The sequence below is a fragment of the Typopeltis vanoorti genome, chromosome 6, assembly GCF_054136105.1.
Source record: "Typopeltis vanoorti isolate ZY-2024b chromosome 6, IOZ_Tvanoo_1.0, whole genome shotgun sequence".
Lineage (NCBI taxonomy): Eukaryota > Metazoa > Arthropoda > Arachnida > Uropygi > Thelyphonidae > Typopeltis > Typopeltis vanoorti.
Genome location: NC_143554.1, coordinates 92,016,771 through 92,039,993, shown reverse-complemented (window position 1 = coordinate 92,039,993; position 23,223 = coordinate 92,016,771). Strand labels below are relative to the sequence as shown.

The 23,223-nt window shown below is 39.7% G+C and overlaps 2 protein-coding genes across 2 annotated transcripts in view; both read right to left on the bottom strand.

The window, feature by feature from the left end:
- The window catches only part of LOC150105706 (medium-chain acyl-CoA ligase ACSF2, mitochondrial-like), a 140,853-nt gene extending 137,020 nt beyond the window's left edge, over window positions 1-3,833 (bottom strand). The window contains exon 1 of the mRNA XM_090395023.1: window positions 3,719-3,833. Within this exon, the coding sequence (XP_090251149.1) occupies window positions 3,719-3,831 (113 nt within the window). The 5' untranslated portion in view covers window positions 3,832-3,833. The remainder of the gene's footprint in view (window positions 1-3,718) is intronic.
- A 15,661-nt stretch (window positions 3,834-19,494) lies between these two features.
- The window catches only part of LOC150105705 (uncharacterized), a 72,784-nt gene continuing 69,055 nt past the window's right edge, over window positions 19,495-23,223 (bottom strand). The window contains exon 4 of the mRNA XM_090394534.1: window positions 19,495-19,857. Coding sequence (XP_090250660.1) covers window positions 19,495-19,857 — 363 coding nt within the window. The remainder of the gene's footprint in view (window positions 19,858-23,223) is intronic.

Below are 23,223 nucleotides of genomic sequence, written 5' to 3'. Positions count from 1 at the left end.
CTGCAGGCAAGTATAGAGTTAGATAGTTTTCTGTAACAAGTCTAACTTTGACAGACTTCAAGATTAAGAAAAAGTTTAATCATAATATTAGATACTTAATATTAAATATATATCTCTAAGTTATGTCTATATACACATGCACATACACAGTTTTTTTTTTTATATCTGACTCACAGACAATAGGCTGCAACACCTATAGCACATGTGCTGCCAAGCATAGTGTTACACCTGATATCTTGAGAATATAGTATTCTCAGTTATCATGGTGTAACATGAAAAATAAATAACATAAATAAAAAACCCCTACATAAAAAGGATAATTTTTATTATTATTATTATTATTGTTCCGGGAAACTCCAATTTAACTAATAAAATATTCTTGCATCCAGTATAAATTGAGTAAAATGTAAAGGTCTATTGTTTAGTTAAGGTAACAAAAGAAAAGAATGTATTAAGATGTATTATGACTAAACAAGGAATTTGTATTAAATAAGTAGCTAACTAAGAATTAATATAGTAATGCGATTAAGAATGAATGAGTTAAGTGCATAAGTATAAAAGAATGAGTCATGAAATACGCTATGTAAGAGGCTACAGATTAAGCATTAAGTAGAATTCTGAGAAAAGGTTTAAAAAGGGGTTAAGATAGAGGCTAACAAGAGAAATAACGGAATATCGCTTAGGGCCTATACCCGGATAGAAACTTCGTTACGAGTTGCCGATCAAAATGACGTATGGCGGCCAAATGCTACCCAATTGGTAGACAGACGGAAAACAAGCAGGAGGTGGGAAAAAGAAGTAAGAAAGGGTGCCGTTAGAGAAGCAGCTATAAAAGGGTTGGTAACCCCCCCCTCGGGGCTTTTTTTTCGAGGAGTAAGCTCTTTTGGGTTTTGGGGAAGACGTTTAGACAGTCAAGGAGGCTTGAGGCCTTTTTGCCTTTTTTGCGAGAGGAGAAAAAACGTTTGGATAGTCGCGGTGGTTTTAGTTTGGTTTTCTAGTGGATTTCACGGTGTTCATGAGTGGGGAGATATGGCTTATATCCTCATGCCACAACAAGGAATCGAAGGTGAGCGGGAAAGCTATTCCCGTATTCCTATGTAGAAAGCGAAATATACCATAGAGTCTTAGGAAGTTGTGAAAATATCGATGTTCTCGTCTCGGATAGTACAGCCGACCATGCAGATGTTTATATAGCCCTGAATTGCAAGAAGTTCGTTCAGTAGAAGGTAAAGGCCCGTAAGTGAAGCTAAAGAAAGGTATTGTGAACTTTGTCTTATGTTGACTAGAAGTTGTTTATATTAGGTACCATTGTCATAATACGGAACTGTTAAGATGATTAGGGAGAAATTATAATTTGATAGAGAGTGTTAAAAGTAAGTTAGCTAAGGTTGATAATTTGTGAATAATTAATTATCCTAAGAATCTTGAGTGCCTACTACATAGTAAAAGGAAAGTTAATGACAGTTGTGTGTTAAATGAAGTAAACGGTTTTGGTAATATTGAGTTAGATTAGAACGAATTGAGTAATCAAGTAGCCTGAGGAATTTGAATGCCTAGTGTGATGTGTAGAGAATCGGAATTGTCATAAGCATGTGCTAGAGTAGTTAATGATTTTGTTAGTGTACTTGAAGTTGAATAATCTAATAATGTGTGGTGATCTAAAATTTTTATGTTAAGTGAATTCATGTTTTGTATGAAATTTTGTGGCGGCATGATCATAGTAACTTTTGTCGAATCATAGCCCAACTACTTGTATTAAGCTAATTTTAGTATGCAAGTAATTTAGTTGAGTATTTTGATATGTACCATGTTTAGAGAAATAATAAACTTTTGTTTAAATGATAAAAAGAGTTGTCTGATATTGCTAATCCAATGCACTGCTTAGAAACATTCGAGCCTAACCACGCGGGGGATTAATGTTGAGAAACAAGAAATAGTGTCACGACTGCAATAGTTACACTTTCAGATATTTGAGTTCCTTTCTCTGTTTATGTATAAAATATCTTAAACTAAATATCCCAAAGGGCGCAGTTAAAATACAAATACTAGGGATACTACGGGGAACAATAATTCAGATATTATTAGAATTTTTGGTGATGTTTTGAAAGTAGAAGTTAGGAGAATATAGACGAAGGCAGTTTGTAAGACAAACAAAATAATAAGATAGGGACATAACAATAGACAAAAGAGTAAAAAGAAAGAAGAAATTTGTTTATACATTTTTTGAATAGCTAAATTAGCATTATATTCTTTGTGAAAGACAGAATGAGGGAGGAGAGGCTGTTCCAGAGAACATACATAAGTATATGGGATGAAACAAGGAGAAAGAGAGATTGGTTTGAGATGTTGATCAACAGGTGCTCTTGTTCTTACCGTTTTGGAAGAAAGTGAAGGAATGATAGTGACCAATTCAGCGGAGCACTGACCATGAAAGTACCTGTAGAAGAGGCATAAGTCAGAAAGTGATATTTTAGGTTTCAGCAGATTTGGGATTTATACAATGTTATCAGTTGTATAGATGAAGCATAGTGCCTTGTGGAGTAAAGTACACTTAATTTTTTTAGAAGCTGAAACTATGGCTGAGATGTGTTTATGGCAGGAAAGGCTAGACATGTAGGTTAGTCCCAGAAGAGAAATCTGATCCTTAGATATCTAAATAGGATATCTATTTAGAAATTATACAGAATTGTGTTTTAGTAGTGCTGCAGTTAAGGTTATATTCATCCCAGTGAAGAATATTAAAAAGTTTAAGGCATTAATTATAGAAGTCTTGAGGCTTCTAATGAGCGGATACTACAAGGGTCTATCAAACAAGAAGGAAGAGTAGAGTGTCATCAGCATAGTATATATAGTTTCTGAAGTCATTGAGAGCAGGTTATTTATGTACAGGAGGAAACTAGTGGATGAAGTACAGAGACCTGGGATACTCCTGAATCTGTGGAGAAATCTGAAGAGAGGAAACCATCTGCTGTGATATATACTGAGTAACCAGAGAGGAAGCAGGCAACCAGTTGCAAAGGGACAGACCATAGCATGGTGATTGCTGAGCAAATCTCTTCAAATGCCATAGAAATGTCAAGAGCAAACACACGAGTGTCACCAAATCTTTTCATGGCTTGAGTCCAGAGGCGAGTGGCAAATACTAGAAGAGAAGAGTGGCAGTATCCATATTACTGGTCACTGATTAGCCGGTGGCTCTCCAGATAGCACAGAAATTAGCTGTTGCTGGCCTTCACACTTTTTTTTTGAGTGAACTGAAGTAAGAGCAATCAGACGGTAGTTTTTTGGCTGACTCTTGTTATCTTTCTTGATATGGGCTGAATGTAAAGCTTGTTTTCATGCTGTAAAGTAGATGCAAGTCAAATAGGAAACATTGATGAGATAATATAGGATAGGTGTTAATTCTGAAGCACATGTTTTTAGCATAATAGGTAATACTATCAGAACCAGATGCCTTGTTCATGTCCAAGTTTTTCAGGATTATTCTGATTTCTTTTTGGTGAAAAACTAGAGATGATTTGAAGTGAGTAGTTCTTGGTGAAATTGGGGGAGGGGATATTTTGCCATGGTCATCAATAAAGAACTTGGAAGACAAGAATGATACTAATAGGGTCAGCCTTATCTTTGGATGATATTATAATATATATTTATATACATGCTTTATATTTCTACTTTAATGCATTTTTTTAAATTAAATTTTTAAAATGATTATACATACCTGGAACATTTGAGCTGACCTGGTTTTGCTCCATCCAATTCTGGAACCAATGATCTTATGATGTTATAATAGTCTTGAGTTTTGAAATTATTCTCCATTATAAGCCCATTCATTTTAACCTGCAATACAAAGGATCATTTAGACCAGGGGTGGCCAACCTATGGCGCATGCGCCAAAAGTGGCGCATTGCATGATTAAAAGTGGCGCACTGAACCTCAGAGAAAAATTTAAAAAAAAATTTGTATACGATTTATATATATATATATATATATATATATAAACACACAATTAACCTACCACTGAATTCTAGAGTGTGCACTTATTATACTTGTTTGATCTTGAAGCAACAGGCACCGGCAAATGCTGACATGCAGAACCTGCGCTAGGGTCATGGTCGCCAGCATGCAATTTCTATCGAAGCCACATAGCAAAATTTCTATCGAAAACCACATAGCAAAAACACTAAAATATCTTTCCTTTTATTTACATTTCAGCTGTTACAGATTCTATTCACATGGCAAACCATTAAAATATATTTTTTCTTATTCACATTTCTTATTCTAGTTAAATAAATTAGCTGTTGCATTTTAGTCAACATTTGATTGTACACCACTACAAGTAATGACAGACAGCTAGAGAAAGATAACTAACCAAGACTAATAAATAAATGTTGTCTATGAATATGAGCTATGAAGACAGGTTGAACGAATATAAATTATAGAGTTATCATATAAGCAGGAAAGAGGTAATAAAATTGACACATAAATTGCTGAGAGTAGCCTTATTAAATAGATACTTAGAAACTCAGCTTAGATACTTAGAAACTTCACAATATGAAAAGGAGCAAAATGTATAAAGGCCATGACAGTGACAGAGCTAGATCCTAATTCTCCAATAAATCAAAGCAAAAATAAATAAATAAATAATAATAATAATAAAATAATTGACGATATTTCACATACTACAAAAAATTCATCTCTGCTGATTGGCTGCTCAAGGATAGGTTACTGTACTGTAAATTCTAGTTAAATAAATCAAAAAAATTATATAATTAGACATATAATCTGATCACACAAATTAAAAATCTGAAATAAATACAGGGAGGGTGTCCAATTATATACAGAATTTTAAGAGGATATCTTGTTAAGAGAATATCTAATAATAATAATACATAACATTATTTGACAAAGAAATGAAGTAAATTTCAAAGAATTTCCATCAGCAAGCTGGTATCATGCTCATATGCATATCTGAATACATAACTCCTTCATAGTTCCTTCACTTAACTGACCAGCATCCCCAGTACACTGGAGCCATTATAAGTGAAAACACACTGTATGCCCTTGTGCAAGAGACTGCTTTGATAAATGCAGTCTGCTGCATTTATATATAAATATTTATATTTATTTATATATATTTGCATTTATATGCAATACCAAAATCAAAGTTTGGTATAAGAAGTTTGAAGATACCCATAGTGCTTCCGAACTTTTGAACTTTGTTGGCAAAGTTCCAAGTCACTGGTTGATAACTTCTGAAGATTCCATAGGTAGTTTTTGGTATTCAGACCACATTGTAATATAAAGAGTTTATTAAAAATAAACAAATTACAAGTTTCATGCATCGAAAGACTTACGTCATCAGGGATAATGGTGCATAAAAGTTTTATACAATAAAAGCCTATTAATGATTAATTACACATATTAGATGTTTTTTATAACTTCATAACTGTTAAATTGATAAACCAGAATGCAAACGTATACATTCATTACTGTATGAGTATTGGAACATTGCTAGTTGTGGTCATCACGTTCTGTGGTATCATGCGCGCTATATCCTAGGTCCATGGCAATTAAATTTTTGATGAAAGCAGACCAAATTTGATGTAAAATTAAGCCTTGAGTTTTACTGCATTGTGTAGGGATCCTAAGCATTTGTGAGGCTTCTTTAAATTTTCTTGTGAAACCCGTTATTATCAATATATGATATTTTTGTTTGTTGCCAGAGTACTTGATGGCCAGTAGTGGTTGTGTGGAATGCCATTCCTGATTTATGCTCTCTTCTTTTTTTTAACGTCTTTTATGTATTCAGACAAGCAGATCTCTTCCGACCTTCCTGTCTGGTCTACATAACAAATGCCAAGAGCAATGAATGTCATAGATGCCTGGGTTTTTCATGGGGTGATGTGGAGGTCTTGGTGGATGTAGGAATATAGATATTTTTTGTAAAGGTAAAAAAACCACTTTTATGTTGTACTCACGGAGCAATGCAGCCACTTTCTCTGTGGCATTTTTGATGTAAGGCAGCATGATTGCATCCTTGAAATCTTGTTTAAGTAAGGGAGTTGCATTAAGAATCTTTTTGATCATCCTGGGTTCAAAACCATTAAGTGCAAAGTTCTGTGTCAGGTAGTACAGTTCTTCATTTCTTTTAATTGGTGTGCTAGATATGTTGTATGCCCTGTCTCGTAAAGTTTTAATTATGCCTAACTTTTGCAATGGATGGTGGTGTGAAGCAGCATTTAAAAATCTTCCCGTTGTGCATGCGTGTAGATTTGGTCTCATAGGTTTCAAGGGGATATCAAAGCTGTGGAGAGGATGCAAAGAAGAGTTAAAGATTGATTTTGAGATTATGGAATGTAGATTAGAAATACAGACTAAGATTAAATACTAGTAAGCAGGAAGAGGTGATACAATAGTCCTACAAACGCATGAGAGGGTGTTATAGGATATAGGTTGATGAAACTTTTTTTTTATATGGAAGATGGGGAGAGGAAAAGGAAAGGTGCAGATAAGAAGGCATGAGAATTAGATTTCTCTCTCAGAGAGGAGTGGGTGTGGAACAGCTTGCCTCTTGATATGGCAAGTACAACTCACTACATTGAATGAATGAATAAAAATAGGGAACAGCAGCTGGTGTGGATGATGTGTAGCCTTTCTTGATGAGTCCATGATTCCCTGGATGTCTCTTAATAATAATAATAATAATATTTCATCTAGAATTACAAGAAAAGATGGCTTAGTCACATAATTTCTTGCCTTGTCTTAGTTATAATCTAAACCAACCAGTCTCACTTAATAACAATCTCATAAAGTTGTAATTTGTTACTTAATATTCATTTACTTGTGACAACTATCATGATTTAATCTTGTGGGGGGGGGGGGGGGTGGGGGGGGGGGGGGGTGGGGGGGGGGGGGGGTGGGGGGGGGGGGGGGTGGGGGGGGGGGGGGGTGGGGGGGGGGGGGGGTGGGGGGGGGGGGGGGTGGGGGGGGGGGGGGGTGGGGGGGGGGGGGGGTGGGGGGGGGGGGGGGTGGGGGGGGGGGGGGGTGGGGGGGGGGGGGGGTGGGGGGGGGGGGGGGTGGGGGGGGGGGGGGGTGGGGGGGGGGGGGGGTGGGGGGGGGGGGGGGTGGGGGGGGGGGGGGGTGGGGGGGGGGGGGGGTGGGGGGGGGGGGGGGTGGGGGGGGGGGGGGGTGGGGGGGGGGGGGGGTGGGGGGGGGGGGGGGTGGGGGGGGGGGGGGGTGGGGGGGGGGGGGGGTGGGGGGGGGGGGGGGTGGGGGGGGGGGGGGGTGGGGGGGGGGGGGGGTGGGGGGGGGGGGGGGTGGGGGGGGGGGGGGGTGGGGGGGGGGGGGGGTGGGGGGGGGGGGGGGTGAATGATTGTTGATCTGGAATGGCATAATTTGTCAACGATTTGCCAAACAGATAGGTCTGCATAATAACTAATACTTAAGGAATTGACAGCGTATACTGGAAATATAGATTAAATAAACTTTAATATACACTTTCCGATATTTCGGCGAACGTCACGTTGCCATCTTCTTGGGAACTTACTAAAAAGACACGTGCACACAAGTACTAATACAACAAATGAGACTGAGGCTAGGACGCTAGCGTTTTCCTAAAGTCACCCGCCAACCTGATGGAACCTTGGTTTTCTCAGTTTATAGAAAACCCACCCATACAGGCAGATACATTCACCAACAATCCCCCCCCCCCCCTCACAACAATATGGAGTTATTAAAACATTATTCAACAGGGCAAAAATAATCTGTTCTAATGATCAAGCCCTAACCACTGAACTAAATCACATCCGTGACACTTTCTCAGCCAACAGCTACCCCCTCCAAAAAATACTTAACCCAGTTATCCACAACCCACCACCCCCTCCCCTTCACAAAAAAGATTACTCTAAATCCATGACTTGACCACCTGTTACAGATCACATAGAAAACTGGCATCCCTTATCTGCTCCACCAAAGACCAACCACTTCCCCTAGACCTACCTGGTGTATACCAGGTCCCTTGCAGCTGTAAACTGTCCTACTTTGGCCAAACAGGCAGGACAGCAAATATCAGAATCTCAGAACACAAGGATTACATCCGATTTCACCAGTACAGCCACTCTGGGCTTGCAGACCACGCTCTGGATACTCTCCACAGAATAAGATGGAAGAAAGCCACAGTAATACACCGCAGCAAGTTCAAGTATGAAAGACTATTCATGGAATCAGCCTCGGCCCTTAGGAACATGCCAAACCTCAACAAATTTGGATGCATGAAACTGCCCCAAATTTGGGAAACTTTTATCAAAAGAACTTCAGCCCAAAGGCCAAGAACTACCAATATAGCCTGCCAGGGGGGCACCATCAGGACTTTAGGAAAACGCTAGCGTCCTAGTCTCATTTGTTGTATTAGTACTTGTGTGCACGTGTCTTTTTAGTAAGTTCCCAAGAAGATGGCAACGTGACGTTCGCCGAAATATCGGAAAGTGTATATTAAAGTTTATTTAATCTATATTTCCAGTATACGCTGTCAATTCCTTAAATATCAGTTATTATGTCTAACCAGCGTATAAGCCTCTCAACAAGAATAAGATAGGTCTGCAACATGGCATTCTATCTACAAAAAATCTAGGGAATTCTTTTAATATATAGCCAGCAGAAAAGACAATGATTATGGAAGGATGACATAGATTGAAAATAGAAATAAGATAGCAGCTGCTGCAGAAGATATATACTTTAGATATTAAATGAACAGTTAATAAAAATATTCATCCTTGTGAGTGTGATATCATACAGAATCGAAGAGCAGTGGAGAGGGGGGGGCAGGACTGACTGCGAGTGAACAAGAGTCCCCCCCCCCCCGAGCAAACGATGTTAATAAGGCTGTGGGACTCGATGATATATCACCTTGTGTTTTGAGGAATAATGTGAATGAAATTAAACATCTGCCTTGGCATAGTTGTTTAATATGACTGTTATATTGGGTCAAGTTCCAAAAGGAGCGGAAGAACATCACGATTGTAACTCTTCATAAAGAAGATGACAGAACGAACTAAAGTTATAATAATCTAATATAAAAAACTCCAATTTGTGTATTAGGCATTGCGATTAAAGTGTTGGAGAGGTTAGGGAGAAATAGGATCCAGAATTGGGTTGACATGAAAAGCATAGATATGTAAAAACAGTCATTATTATTTTATTATTACCCAATACCCCATTGAGTCAAAGACTCATCTAGGAGGTCCTTTTATCATACACACAACTCATCATACTGTGCTTTAAAACACACTCAAATTCTCGACAGACACTACGCTCTCAGGCAAGATATTCCAATCATTCACTCTGCATGAAAAAAACCGACTTCTCACTCCCTGCTCACATCCTCTTTATACAGTTTCCAGGGATTACCTCTGGTTCTCCCCTGATCTCCCACTATTTTCTGTAGAACCTCTCCAGCATTGATTCTATAGCAACCCCTTAACAACTTGTAGGTCTCTATCATATCTCCCCCTCTTCCTCTTGTCCACCAGACTCTGCAAGTTGCATCTTCTCAATCTTTCCTCATACTCGACATTCCAGAGGTTAGAAACTACCTTAGTCAGTTGCCTCTGGACCCTTTCCAACATCTCTTTATCCTTCTGAAAACCAGGTGACCAAATCTGGGCACAATAGTCCATGTGTGGCCTAATCAAAGCTTTATACAATGGAACAAGAATCTCCCTACTTCTACAAGTCAGTGTCCTCCGCATCATTCCCAGAAGCCTTTGTGTTGTCTTCACAATTTTGGCTATGTGTCCCCCTAAATTTCAGATCCTTATCCACTATCACCCCCAGATCTCTTATTTCCTCCACCTCAACAATATATCCTCACCAAGCATAAATTCTGCATCCCATTTTTGTTTACCAAATTTTAAAACCTTAAATTTTGCAACATTGAACTCCATTCCCCTGCCCAATCACTCAATTTATTCAAGTCTTCTTGTAAGGCCACAACATCTTCACTACTCTTCATGGTTCATCCCAACTTTACATCATCTGTAAACAACTGAATATCTCCATCCAAATCTTTGCCCATATCATTAATATACAAGTTAAACAGCAATGGCACTAACAGACCCTTGAGGCACACCACTAGTAACTTTCCTTTTCCTGGATATCGCTCCCCCATACACAACTTGTTCACATCTATCAGATAGCCAGTCTCCAATCCAATGCACTAATCTAATATCCAACACCATCCACTCTAGTTTTACTATCAACTTACCATGCAGTAATCTATCAAAAGCCTCTGGAAATCTAAGTGTATTACTAAGTATCCTTTTCCTCTTTCCATGGAAGCAGTCACCTTATTGTAATAAGTAAGTAGATTACTTAAACATGACCTCCCTTTAGTAAATCCATGCTATCCATGAAAGATAATACCATTGTTGTCAACCCAATTCTAAATCCTAGTTCTCAAAAGCTTCTCCAACAACTTAACTGCAACACCTGACACACAGATAGGCCTATAGTTTGATGCTTGAGTTCTATCACCTCCTTTATGAAGTGGCACAATCTTGCCCTCCTTAGGAACTTGACTCAGTGCAAGACTCGTATTAAAAAAATATGTGAACGCTGGCATCAATTCCCTTGCATATTCCTTCAGAATATCTGGTGATATATTATCAAGTCCACAGTTTTATTTACATCTAGTTTGCTCAACTCCCCATACACCTCTTGCTCATTTACAGTCAGTCTCTCTCTCCCCCCCACCAGCAACTGCTCTCAATCTCTCCATGAAGTCACATTCACAAGATTGAAAGACCTTCTGCATCAACTGTTTTTGTACCATTTTCCCCAATGAATGTCATCCTTCCATAATCTTTCTTTCTTTTGCTGGCTACATATCAAAAGAACTCCTTAGGATTTCTTTCGATATGTAGAAATCTTTCGATATGTAGAAATCTTTGTAGAAATCGAAAGATTTCTACAAAGACCTGCCTTGCCTGGTCTTTGTAGTCCTCATGGAATTGGTTATTTCCATTTCTGTTATACTGCCTCCATAATGCCCTTTTTCTCTGTATCACATGCTTGATCTCTTTATTCATCCATCTCACACCTACCTTATTTAACCTTCTCACCCTTGGAATACATTTAGACATTGTATCTGCTAGATAGTTTTTGAAAATTGCCCAAACTGCATTGATCTCTTTTCCAGCTAACTCCTCATTCCATGCTACACCTGCAAGCTGTCTCCTGAGCTCTTCATACCCCCCCCCCCTTATAGTTCCGCATATATCCTTTTCTTACAGAGGTCCTCACACTGCTCGGAACCACCTAGTTAATCAACCATGGTCACCCTCACCAAATGGTTGGTGATTTGACTCTTCATTTATAATTACATCCTCTGATGAGATGACCAAATCCAAGACCTCAATCCTCGTGTGCCCTGTGTTACATACTGTCTGAGGTAGTTATCCCTCAAAAACTCAAGAAACTAATTTTCTTTACTTTCAGTTGCTATCTCATCATTCCAGTCTATAATGCCATAATTAAAATTGCCCATAATGATCACTCTTTTCTTATTTGCTCGGCTAATTTGATTATACATTTCATGGTCACTACCATCCACATTTCCTGATCTATAACAACATTCAACCAAGTATTTCATTCCAATCACCTCTATCTCACACCATACTGCCTCAAAACCTCTGGCACTATTTCCCTCTTGCATCTCTGCTTTGTATGGACATAACTCTTTCTCTATCATCAATAGCACTCCCCTTCCTTTTTACCCCTTCTATCCTCACAAAACACATCATACCCTTCTATCTCTATTCCTATCAGCATGTCATCCTCATCTAACCATGTTCTCACTTATTCCAACAATTTTTGGGAGAAGAGACTCGGACGTCACCCAGATCAACAAGGTCCGTAATACCAATCAAGCGATTCCATATCATACTCATCACCTGGTGGTGATATCTGCTTCAATTCTTCAATCAGTTTCCCAATGCACGCAATCTAAATCTAGCTTTTTTCATATAACTCACTACAGTATCTTGTCCATCACTATACAATTTTATCTTTATTCATCAATACTTTGCCTTTTTTGTCTTTAACTGTATTCTGTTATGGTTGCCACCTTCTATTAATGGTTCTAATAATTTTGTACACCTCCCTAGTTTTATGCTCTCCATAGTAGTACTGTTCTATATTATTGCATTGGACTTCTAACCATTTCATCTTATCCGGCTGACTGCTTTTTTCGCCTCATTACACTTTCTTCTATATTGCTCCTCTATTTGTTCTGATGTATTCCTTCTTATCTTCCACATTCTTTTCTCCTGTACTAACTTCAGTGTTTCTTGTCTAATCTATTTCTTTTTGATCTTCTCTTCTTCTGATACTGTTTCTTCAACAGCATCTTCTATTGCCTTCATTACTCCTTTCACTCTTAGATTTGAATTTTTTCTTTGTCCACACTTTTAAGTTTCTCCTCTAACACTGTTCTGCACCTTCTTCCTATTTCTGCTTCACTTGTTCTTGCTCTCTTCATTTCTGATGATGGGGTTTATATATTTTTTTTTTTAATTTCAACTTGATGTTTGCAATCACTAAACTATGATCCAAGTCTATATCCGCTCCTTGAAAAGTTTGCCACTGCTGTACTGATGTTATCCATCTTCTTTTAATCCTATCAATCATGTTCTTGGTTTTCCTATCATTTCATCGGCATGTCCATTTCCCACAATCCTTCTGTGGAAATAGTTCTGTTCTGGAATCTTGTATTAGAGATCATCATATTGTGGTCCACAGCAAATTCTAACATTTTTTCACCTCGTTCATTTTTTTCTCCAAAATCATATTTTCCCATGACTCTTTCCCAACCATCATTATGTATTCCGACTTTGGCATTCCAATCTCTTTCAATAATTAATACATCTTGTTTTGGTATTGTTTCTATTGTCTCCGTCAGATCTTTGTAAAATAAGTCAATATCCTCATCTGTGCTGTCAGATGTGGGTGCATATATCTGGACTATTGATATATTAAATGGTTTTGCTTGAAATCTTGCTGGTATGATTCGTTCATTGACTGGTTTATAGCCTGAGAGTGCCTTTCTAGCTTTTTTGTTAAGAAGGAAACCAACTCCTGCTTCATGCTTGGTATCATGCCATGACCATATGACTTTACATCTATTTATCTTTCCTGCTGATGTCCATCACAACTCCACCAGTTTTATCTAGTATCTCACACCGATATCTCTTCATTTCCTCATGAAGTAATTCTAGTTTTTCTACCATCCAAAGTGTTCGCACATTCCATGTTCCTACTGATAACAGTTCTGTTAGTTTCAGTTTCCTTTCAGTATCCCACTTTTCGATCCAAACCCATCGCTCAGTATCATGGACCTTGTTGATCCGAGCGACATCCAAGCTGGCATGTTGTAGCTGTTGATCATATATGCATCAGATAACAATCGTGTTTTTTCTTTACAGTCAGAGCATCGACGCTCATCTGACCGACCTTCCTCCTTTATCCAGGCTTGGGACTGGCATGAGGACCCCCCCCCCCTAAGGATTCCACGGTGGCTTTTTGCTTTGTTTCCTGACAAATCATAATTAACTTACAGTAGATTATTCAGTGCCTTAAAGGGCTTACTTTCATCATTTGATCCCGAAACATTAATGGTTGACTTCGAGAAAGCAACTATCAACGCTTTTTTTAATGTATTTACATCAACAACTATAACAAGTTGTTTATTTCATATGGTACAAAATCTATATCACAAAATTATTGCCATTGGTTTGAAGTTGCGCTATCAAACATGCTGAATTCAACATGAAAATTAAATGCTTCACAGCATTAACATTTTTTCCAATGAGCGATGTTACTGATGGATTTGTTGAATTGACGATCTGCAGCAAAAAGTTAATTATTTACGCAGCATCTCTTAATTTGCACAATTTTTAAATTATTTCATTATGTTATGTATCACTGACATTCACCTTAATAAAAATTGGCCTTTTTAATGAATTTGTAATATCTTTATCATCCATTGATTATTTACAAAAATTAATGCCAAAGGGTGTGTTCTGTCACCCCTCCTTTTCATAATATTTATGGACTGGATTGATAGGCACAGCCGAGGCAGTGAGTGTGTCAGAATTGGAAGATGTAGCATTGGACGTCTGCTGCTTGCAGATGACCTAGTTCTGCTTAGCTCTTCCACAGATCACCTCCAGCAGACCCTGGATAGGTTTGTAGCTGTTTGTGCAGAAGCCAGAATGAAGATCAGTGTGGCTAAAACTGAAACATTTCTGGTCTCAAGACAACCATCCCAGTGCACTCTACATGTGAGTGGAGTCATGGAAAGTGGGACGAAGAGCTAGATACACGGATTGGCTCATCAAGCTCAATATTGCAGGAGCTTGGCCGTTCGGAAGTATTGAAGTGGGAGTTCAGCCAGAAGGCAAAGCTGGCTGTCTTCAATACAGTCTATGTCCTCATCCTCACCTATGGTCATGAGAGTTGGGTAATGACTGAAAGAATGCGGACACGAATCCAAGTGGCTGAAATGAGGTTCCTTCGAGGGGGTTGCAGGGCTGACAAGACTTGACAGAGTCAGAAGCTCCACAATTAGGGGAAACCCTCAATACTCAACCGTTGCTTCTCCGTGTTGAGAGATCACGGTTACATTAGTACAGGCACCTGGTCAGAATGCCACAAGAGGCCCCCCCAGCAGGCCCTCTCTGCCAAGCTAGAGGGTGGGAGGCGACGTGAAAGGCCAGGGACTCACTGGATAGATTATATCCAAAACCTTGGGTGCACACATTTGGGAGTCCCACCAGAACACCTGAGCATGGTGGCAGAGGATAGTGACTATTGGAAGTTCCTATTGCAGCTGCTGCCCCCACAACCCAGTTAGGAAAGGTGGGCCTTGAAGATGAATGAATTAATGCAAAATGTCTTATGGCGAAAATGTTTATGGCAAATTTTCCTAGAACCAATGTACATTCTTGTCTGACACCAGATTTAACATTAAACCATCTTCCTGTACGTCCTTCAATTCTAACTGCTGACTAACCCAAACAAAGACTAAGAAGTATAATGCTCCATTGACACTATATAACTGTCTGCCATGACCCCCTCCATAGATATGTTGTAGCATCTTATTCTCAAATACTCTCAGGTGGTCGGCTTGCTTCACCGTGAGAGTCCACACTTTGGCACCATAGAGAACAGGTCTGATCAAAGTCTTGTATAGTCCCACCTTTGTAGTCCAAGACAGTAAATGCGAGGCAAAAAGGGGATGCACTTGGTAGTAGGCCACAATCGTGGCATTCACCCGACTCTGGACACCACCTTTGTAGTCCAAGACAGTAAATGCGAGGCAAAAGGGGGATGCACTTGGTAGTAGACCACAATCGGGGAATTCATGACTCTGGACATCAGCTTCGACTTTGATGTCTTCAGTCGCAATAGACCCCAGGTACCTGAATTCCGTCACCCTCTCAAACTGAGCAGCTCCCTCTAGATCTTGAGCAGTATAACAACTCATGAAAAGGTATTTCGTCTTCTCGGTGTTTATCTTCAGGCCAACATCTTCCTCAATAGAGTAACTAGTGCCACTGCATCGTCCCATTGGTGTGCCATGTCATTCAGGTCATCTGCATAGCCAAGAATCCAAACCTGCACCCCCATATCGACTCCACCCACCACTTGCTGTATGTTTCTAATTACTTTTTCCAGCACTAGATTGAAGAGAATCGGAGAAAGCCCATCACCTTGCTTCACACCGGTCTGCACTTGAAATGGGTCCAACAAGTCACCGCCTGCTTTTGCTCTTGCTCTCGAACCAGCTACACACACCTGCACCATTTTTCAGAGTTTTCGAGGAATTCCCAGCTCTTCTAACATCTGCCACATTTTTAGGTGTATAATTCAGTCATAGGCTTTAGAAAAGTCTATGAAAATATTATGGACTTCGTGGTTATATTCACAGCACTTTTCAAAAACTTGGCGCAACGTGATGAGTTGGTCTATTGTAGAATGGTTCCTCCTAAAACCCATCTGGTAATCACCAAGGCACTCTTCTGCATATGGTGTGTGTGAGGCGCATCAGCATGATGTTAGACAGCACCTTGTAGCCAGTTGTCAGCAGTGAGATGCCCCCTATAGCTGCCGCATTGAGACGTATCCTCCTTTCTTATATACAGGGGTGATCAGCACCTCCTTCCTCCCTCCTTCCACTCGTTCAACAGACATTCTTCCTGCCATAGCAGCAAGATGAGCCAGTGCAGCTGCTCCAGCAGGACATCCCTGCCATTCTTCAGAAGCTCTGTCAGAATGCAGTCCACTCCTGGAGCCTTATTATTTGTCAGCATGCAGACAGCACAAGTAATCTCACTAAACGTTGGCTCTTCGATATATGGTTCAGCAGTTTGATAAGGAGTATGGTTCTCTGGTATTGATGTTCAGCAAGTTCTCAAAATATCTACGCCACTGAGCGAGAGCATCTTTTGAGTTTGTTAGAAGATTTCCACTCTTATGTTTGCTGCTTGTGTCGGAGCACCTCGCAGGACTTTAATCGTCTGATACATTTCTAGCTCATTATTTTCTATGCTGGACATCTTCTCATTAAGATATATCCGCTTTTCCCTACGTAGACATATATTTATTCGCCACCCTTCTCACCCTCGCATATGCAGCCTTCTTCTGTCCGCTAAATAGTTCAATAGTGCTTCCCTTTGTTTTTGCTACAGCTTCTTCACACTGTCTATTAAACCATGCCTTTCTTCTTCTCTTTCTCACAGTCCTCGAAGCAGCAGACGCGACCGTATTTTTGATGGTGTCCCACATCCTATCCAAATCACCCTCCTCCTGTAGCTCCTCAAAGCAGCTCTAACTGGAAAGCCTGCCTGCCTTCTGCTGTTTTCAACTTGTCCAGGTCCCATACAGGTTGTGTGGTAGGATGCAAAGGCTTCTGTGCCTGAAATCATAGGCTACGAGGTAGTGGTCGCTAAAACTCACTCTGTCTGCTCCTCTAAAATGGAGCTGTGGTGACGCACTAGTACATGGTCTATTTAGTTAGCTGTTCTACCATCTGGTGATCTCCAGGTCTGCTTGTGGACGTCTTTGTGTGCGAACATAGTGCTCTTTACAAAGCATCCCGTGGCTGAGGTGAAACTCGCAAGTTGGGTCTCATTATCATTGCACTCCTCATGTAGACTCTCACTTCCCACGAAAGGGCACCACACACACACACACACACACACACACGCTCTCTCTCTCCCCAGCTTCGCATTGAAATCTCCCACCACTAGCTTGACGTCATAACACGGTAGATTAACACAAGTGCACTCAAGCACTTCGCAGAAACAATCTTTGGCTTCCTCCGAACACTCTCTTCCGTAGGGGCATAACAGTTCACAATAGACACATTTTGAAAATGTCCCTTAACTCTAATAGTGCACAGCTGATTGTTCACAGGTTTAAAATCTAAAATATTACATAAATATTTATCACTAACTAAAAACACAGTTCCGAGGACTCTTCATCCTCTGTCGTCACCACTGTAGAATAGCGTGACCCCTGATTATGGGTTGAGCCATGGCCTGTTCAACACGCCTCTTGTAGAGCACAAAGTCCAATTTTATACTGTCGTAAGACATTCGTCACATTAAAAAGAGCACCTTCTTTCATCAAACTACGTATATTCCAAGTCCCAAAACGATTAACAATCATCGTTGCAAAGGCATCCGAGACTTCTGTGGTACTTGTTTCGTAACCAGAGGCTTTTTACAGGAGGGGGTGGTTGGCCTCTCACTAACCTCCCCATTTCTCTGGGGCTTGAGACCGGCTAGGCTTCGACGGTGGTGTGCTTTCTTGACTCCTCCACTTTTGCTGCCTTTGCAAAGTCCTAGATTCCACTATAATTCACTAAGACAAACTGCAGAAACCGAAATTATGTCTAAGGAACCCTTTCTAACAGTTGGCGCATCACTACACTTGAATCTAACCTGTAACCATTTGTAGATAACCAATACATATTTTTGTATATTCCCATGATTTCTCAACTATTTATCGTAAAGTGAAAATCTGATCCCAACAGCCTCTATTTGATCTGAATCCAGCTTGTTCTTCACCAAGCTTCTCTTCCACAATCCTTTTCAACCGCTTCTCAAGTATACTTGCACAAATCTTACCAGGAACATTCGGTAGAGAAATACCTCTGTAATTCTCATATTCAGTTTTATTTCCCTTTTTATATATGGGTACTATGAGAGCTCTACTCCAATCATCTGAAATTCACCCCTCTGACCAATCCTGAACTATGCAGTGCAGCCACTGCAAGACTTTTATACCTCCATACTTGAGCATTTCTGGTCGAATATCATCTACTTCTGCTGCATTTACACATTTCAGGCATTTGATGGCTTTTTATACTTCAAGTACGAATATGTATTCCTGACTGCATGCCTGTTTAGTGTTTTTTTTACCACTGTGCTATCACTGCTTATTTCATTTAGCAATTTTTTGAAGTAATTACTCCATACTTCAAGGATATCTTTTTCTCCAGTTTTCGTGTTACCTTTCTCATCTTTAATTCCTTTTATTGCACTCTTTCCTCCATTTCTGAGCTTCTTCAACAAACTCCAGAATATCTTGCCACCTTCTTGATATTTATTTTCTATGTTCTTACCAAAGTCTTCCCATGACTTTTGTTTAGCTAGTTTTACAAAGTGCTTAGCTTACACAGTAGTTGTTAAGATCTTGGAGAAAGTAGTGAGGCACTGTATACAGCATTGGGCAGATGAGGATAATGTTATCTGTGAGAGTCAACATGGATTTGTGAATGGGAGCTCTTGTTTTAGCAATATGCTAGCCTTTTATAATAAAGTTACAAGAACATTAGATGAGGGAAAGGCATATACTGCAATTTTCTTAGATTTAGCGAAGGCATTTGACAGGGTGCCACGTGATAAGCTGATATTTAAGTTGCATCACATGGGTCTGATATTTAAGTTGCATCACATATTCAGTTGTCTGTGGATGATGCAAAGCTGGGAAGGATTATTAGTAATAGTGCAGATGTGGTAGCCCTGCAAGAGGATTTGAATAAGCTAGATAGATGGGCAAATGAATGGGTGTATTGGTTTTATGCAGCAAAATGTAAGGTCTTGAGGTTTGGGACACATCGATGGGATGCTGCATTCTCTATGGGAGGAGTTATACTGGAGGAAGTAGAGGAGACAAGAGATCTGGGGTTGATGACTGATAGAAACCTGAAATTTCGGGGACATATTGCAAAGGTGGTGAGGTAACACAGAGGATTGCTGCAATTATGAGAAGGACACTGACCTGCAGAGATAAAAGGGTTATCATTCTGTTGTATAAGTCTCTGATCAGATCACACTTAGACCATATGTAACCACAGGTCTAATGAGTGTTTTATATATAAGAATTTTAGCTTTTGCATATTAGCTTGCTTTTAATCATGTTCATATTTGCTTAATATGCTTTATTACCAGTTTGGATACATTCTTTAATTGCTATAGCTGATTGGGCCTCATTCTCTACAATATCTCCTAGATACTTAAATCTGGTCGCTCCTTCAAAAGTTTTCTGTCCAACTTGTAGATTATGTGGTTTTCTTCTTATTTCTGAAGATGACATCACCATATATATAGTTTTAGTTAGATTGATCTCTAATCCCATGTCATTAATTTTTCTTTCCAGTTCATTATACACTTCAATTAACCGTTTCTTATTCCTTGACACAATGACTACATCATCAACATAAGCACATAATTGACTTGATTTATTAAAAATTGTTCCTTTTTGATCTAAATCTTTAAATCGTATAATGCAAAGCTATAATAAATAATGTTATTCATAGTGCATCTCCTTGTTTTACATCTTTATTAAATTCGAAGGGGGTCACTAAATTTATTATCTATTTTAACTTTTGCTTTTGTTTTTTTCATGATCATCATTACTAATCTAATTAATTTTGGTGGTATCTCTAATTCTTTCATAGCCTTTTGTAGACTATCTCTGTTTAGACTGTCAAATGCTTGCTTAAAGTCTATTATTATTATTATTACCCCAAGACCTCATGGAGTCAAAGACTCATCTGGGACTTCCTTTTATCACACACACACACCTCATCATACCGAGTCTTAAACACACTCAAACTCCTTGCAGACACCACACTCTCAGGCAAGGCATTCCAATCATTCACAACTCTGCACGAAAAAAACCTGCCTCTCACTCCCCTACTCTCACTCTCTTTATACAGTTTCCAGGGATGACCTCTGGTTCTCCCCTGATCTCCCACTAATTCTCTGTAAAACTTCTCCACCATTGATCTTATAACAACCCTTTACCAAATTGTAGGTCTCTATCATATCTCCCCTATTCCTCCTCTCCACCAGACTCTGCAAATTACATCTTCTCAATCTTTCTCACACTCAACATTCCCGAGGTCAGAAACTACCTTAGTCAGTTGCCTTTGGACCCCTCTCCAACATTTCTTCATCCTTCTGAAAACCCGGTGACCAAATCTGCGCACAATAGTCAATGTGTGGCCTAATCAAAGCCTTATACAATGGAACAAGAATCTCCCTACCTCTACATGTCAGTGTCCTCCACATCATTCCCAGAAGCCTTTGTGTTGTCTTCACAAGTTTGGCGATGTGTCCCCTAAATTTTAGATCCTTATCCACTATCACCCCCAGATCTCTCATTTCCTCTACCTCCAACAATATATTCTCACCAAGCATAAATTCTGCATCCCATCTTTGTTATCCAAATTTTAAAACCTTACATTTTGCAACATTGAACTCACATCCCCATTTGTGTGCCCAATCTCAATTTATTCAAGTCTTCTTACAAGGCCACAAAATCTTCACTACTCTTTATGGTTCATCTCAACTTTGCATCATCTGCAAACAACTGAATATCTCCATCCAAATCTTCGCCAATATCATTAATATACAAGTTAAATAGTAATGGCCCTAAAAAAGATCCCAGAGGCACTCCACTAGTGACTTTCCTTTTCCTGGATATCGCACCCCCATACACAACTTGTTGATACCTATCAGATAGCCAGTCTCCAATCCAATGCACTAATCTAATATCCAAACCCATCTGCTCTAGTTTCACTGTCAACTTATCATGAGGTACTCTATCAAAAGCTTTTGTGAAATCCAAGTATATTACTGTGTATCTTTCTCCTCTGTTCAAGGAAGCAGTCACTTTATTGTAATAAGTAAGTAGATTACTAAAACATGACCTCCCTTTAGCAAATCCATGCTGTCCATCAAAGATAATACCATTGTTGTCAACCCAACTCCGGATCCTGGTTCCCACAAGCTTCTCCAACAACTTAACCACAGCACCTGACACACACATAGATAGGCCTTTAGTTTGTTGCTTGAGTTCTATCACCTCCTTTATGAAGTGGCACAATCTTGCCTTCCTTCCACTCCTTAGGAACTTGACCAAGTGCAAGACTCATATTAAAAAAATATGTCAAGGCAGGTGTCAACTCTCTGGCACTTTCCTTCAGAATACGCTATGATATATTATCAAGTCCCACAGCCTTATTTACATCTAGTTTACTCAACTTCCCAAATACCTCTTGCTCACTTACAGTCAGTCTCTCCTCCCCATCATCAACTGCTCTCAATCTCTCCATGAAGTCACATTCACAAGATTGAAAGATCTTTATGAACTGCTCATTAAGTATCTCCACCAAACATTCTGCAACAGCTGTCTTTATACCATTTTCTCCAATCAATGTCATCCTTCCATAATCATTCTTTCTTTTGCTGGCTACATATCAAAAGAATCCCTAGGATTCTTTTTGGCTTCATTAGCTAACCTGTTCATACCTCTCTTTAGCTACTGTCACCAACCAAGTCAACCTCCTTGCCTGGTCTTTGTAGACCTCGTGAAATTGGTTATTTTCACTTCCCTTATGCTGCCTCCACAATGCCCTTTTTCTCTGTATTGCATGCTTGATCTCTTTATTCATCCATCTCACACCTACCTTATTTAGCCTTCTCACGCTTGGAATACATTTAGACATTGTATCTGCTAGATAGTTTTTGAAAATCGCCCAAACTGCATTGATCTCTTTTCCAGCTAACTCCTCATTCCATGCTACACCCGCAAGCTATCTCCTGAGCTCTTCATAATCACCCTCCCCCCTTGAAGTTCCACATATACCCTTTTCTGACAAGGGTCCTAGCACTGCTGGCAATCACCCAGGTAATTGGTGAGAGTGACCACCTCATGGTCACTCTCACCAATTGGTGGATGATTTGACACCTCATTTATAATTACATCCTCTGATGAGATGACCAAATCCAAGACCCTTAATCCTCATGTGCCCTCTGTTACATACTGTCTGAGGTAGTTATCCCTCAAAAACTCAAGAAACTCATTTTATTTACTTCCAGTTGCTATCTCATCATTCCAGTCTATATTGCCATAATTAAAATCACCCTTAATGATCACCCTTATTTGCTTGGATAATTTGACTATACATTTCACTATCACCACCATCCACATTTCCTGGTCTATAACAACATCCCACCAAGTATTTGATTCCATTCACCTCTATCTCACACCATACTGCCTCATAACCACTGGCACTATTTCTGTCTTGCATCTCTGCTTTATATGGATATAACTCTTTATCTATCATCAATAGCACTCGCCCTCCCTTTTTATCCTCACAAAACACATCATACTCTTCCATCTCAGGATGGCATCCTCTTCCAACCATATCTCACTTATTCCAACAATCTTTGGGCGAACAGATGCAATTAGTGCAACCATTTCATCTGCCTTGTTTCTTATACTTCTAGCATTGGTATACAAACACAACAGCTCATTTCTGGATCTACACAACTAGTTCCACTGATACCACTCACTCGATGTGATCTCTCCATGCTAGACTGGGGCTGTTTCCCTTTCTGCTTCTTCATTTTAGAACCCTTTTCAATTCCAACTGTTTCCTCTTGATTCCTGGTCATCCCATTCCTTTCCTGCCTACACATGCTCTCACCTCCTCTTGGAGCATCCACCTTTCTCACACTGTGTACCCCTGTCCTCCCTGTTTCCCTGCTCCTCTTGTACACCCATTCTCTCATTTTCTATACTCATACCACTCACTTCCACATTCATATCCACTTCTTCAATCTCTTCTGTCTTACTCTCCTGCTCTTC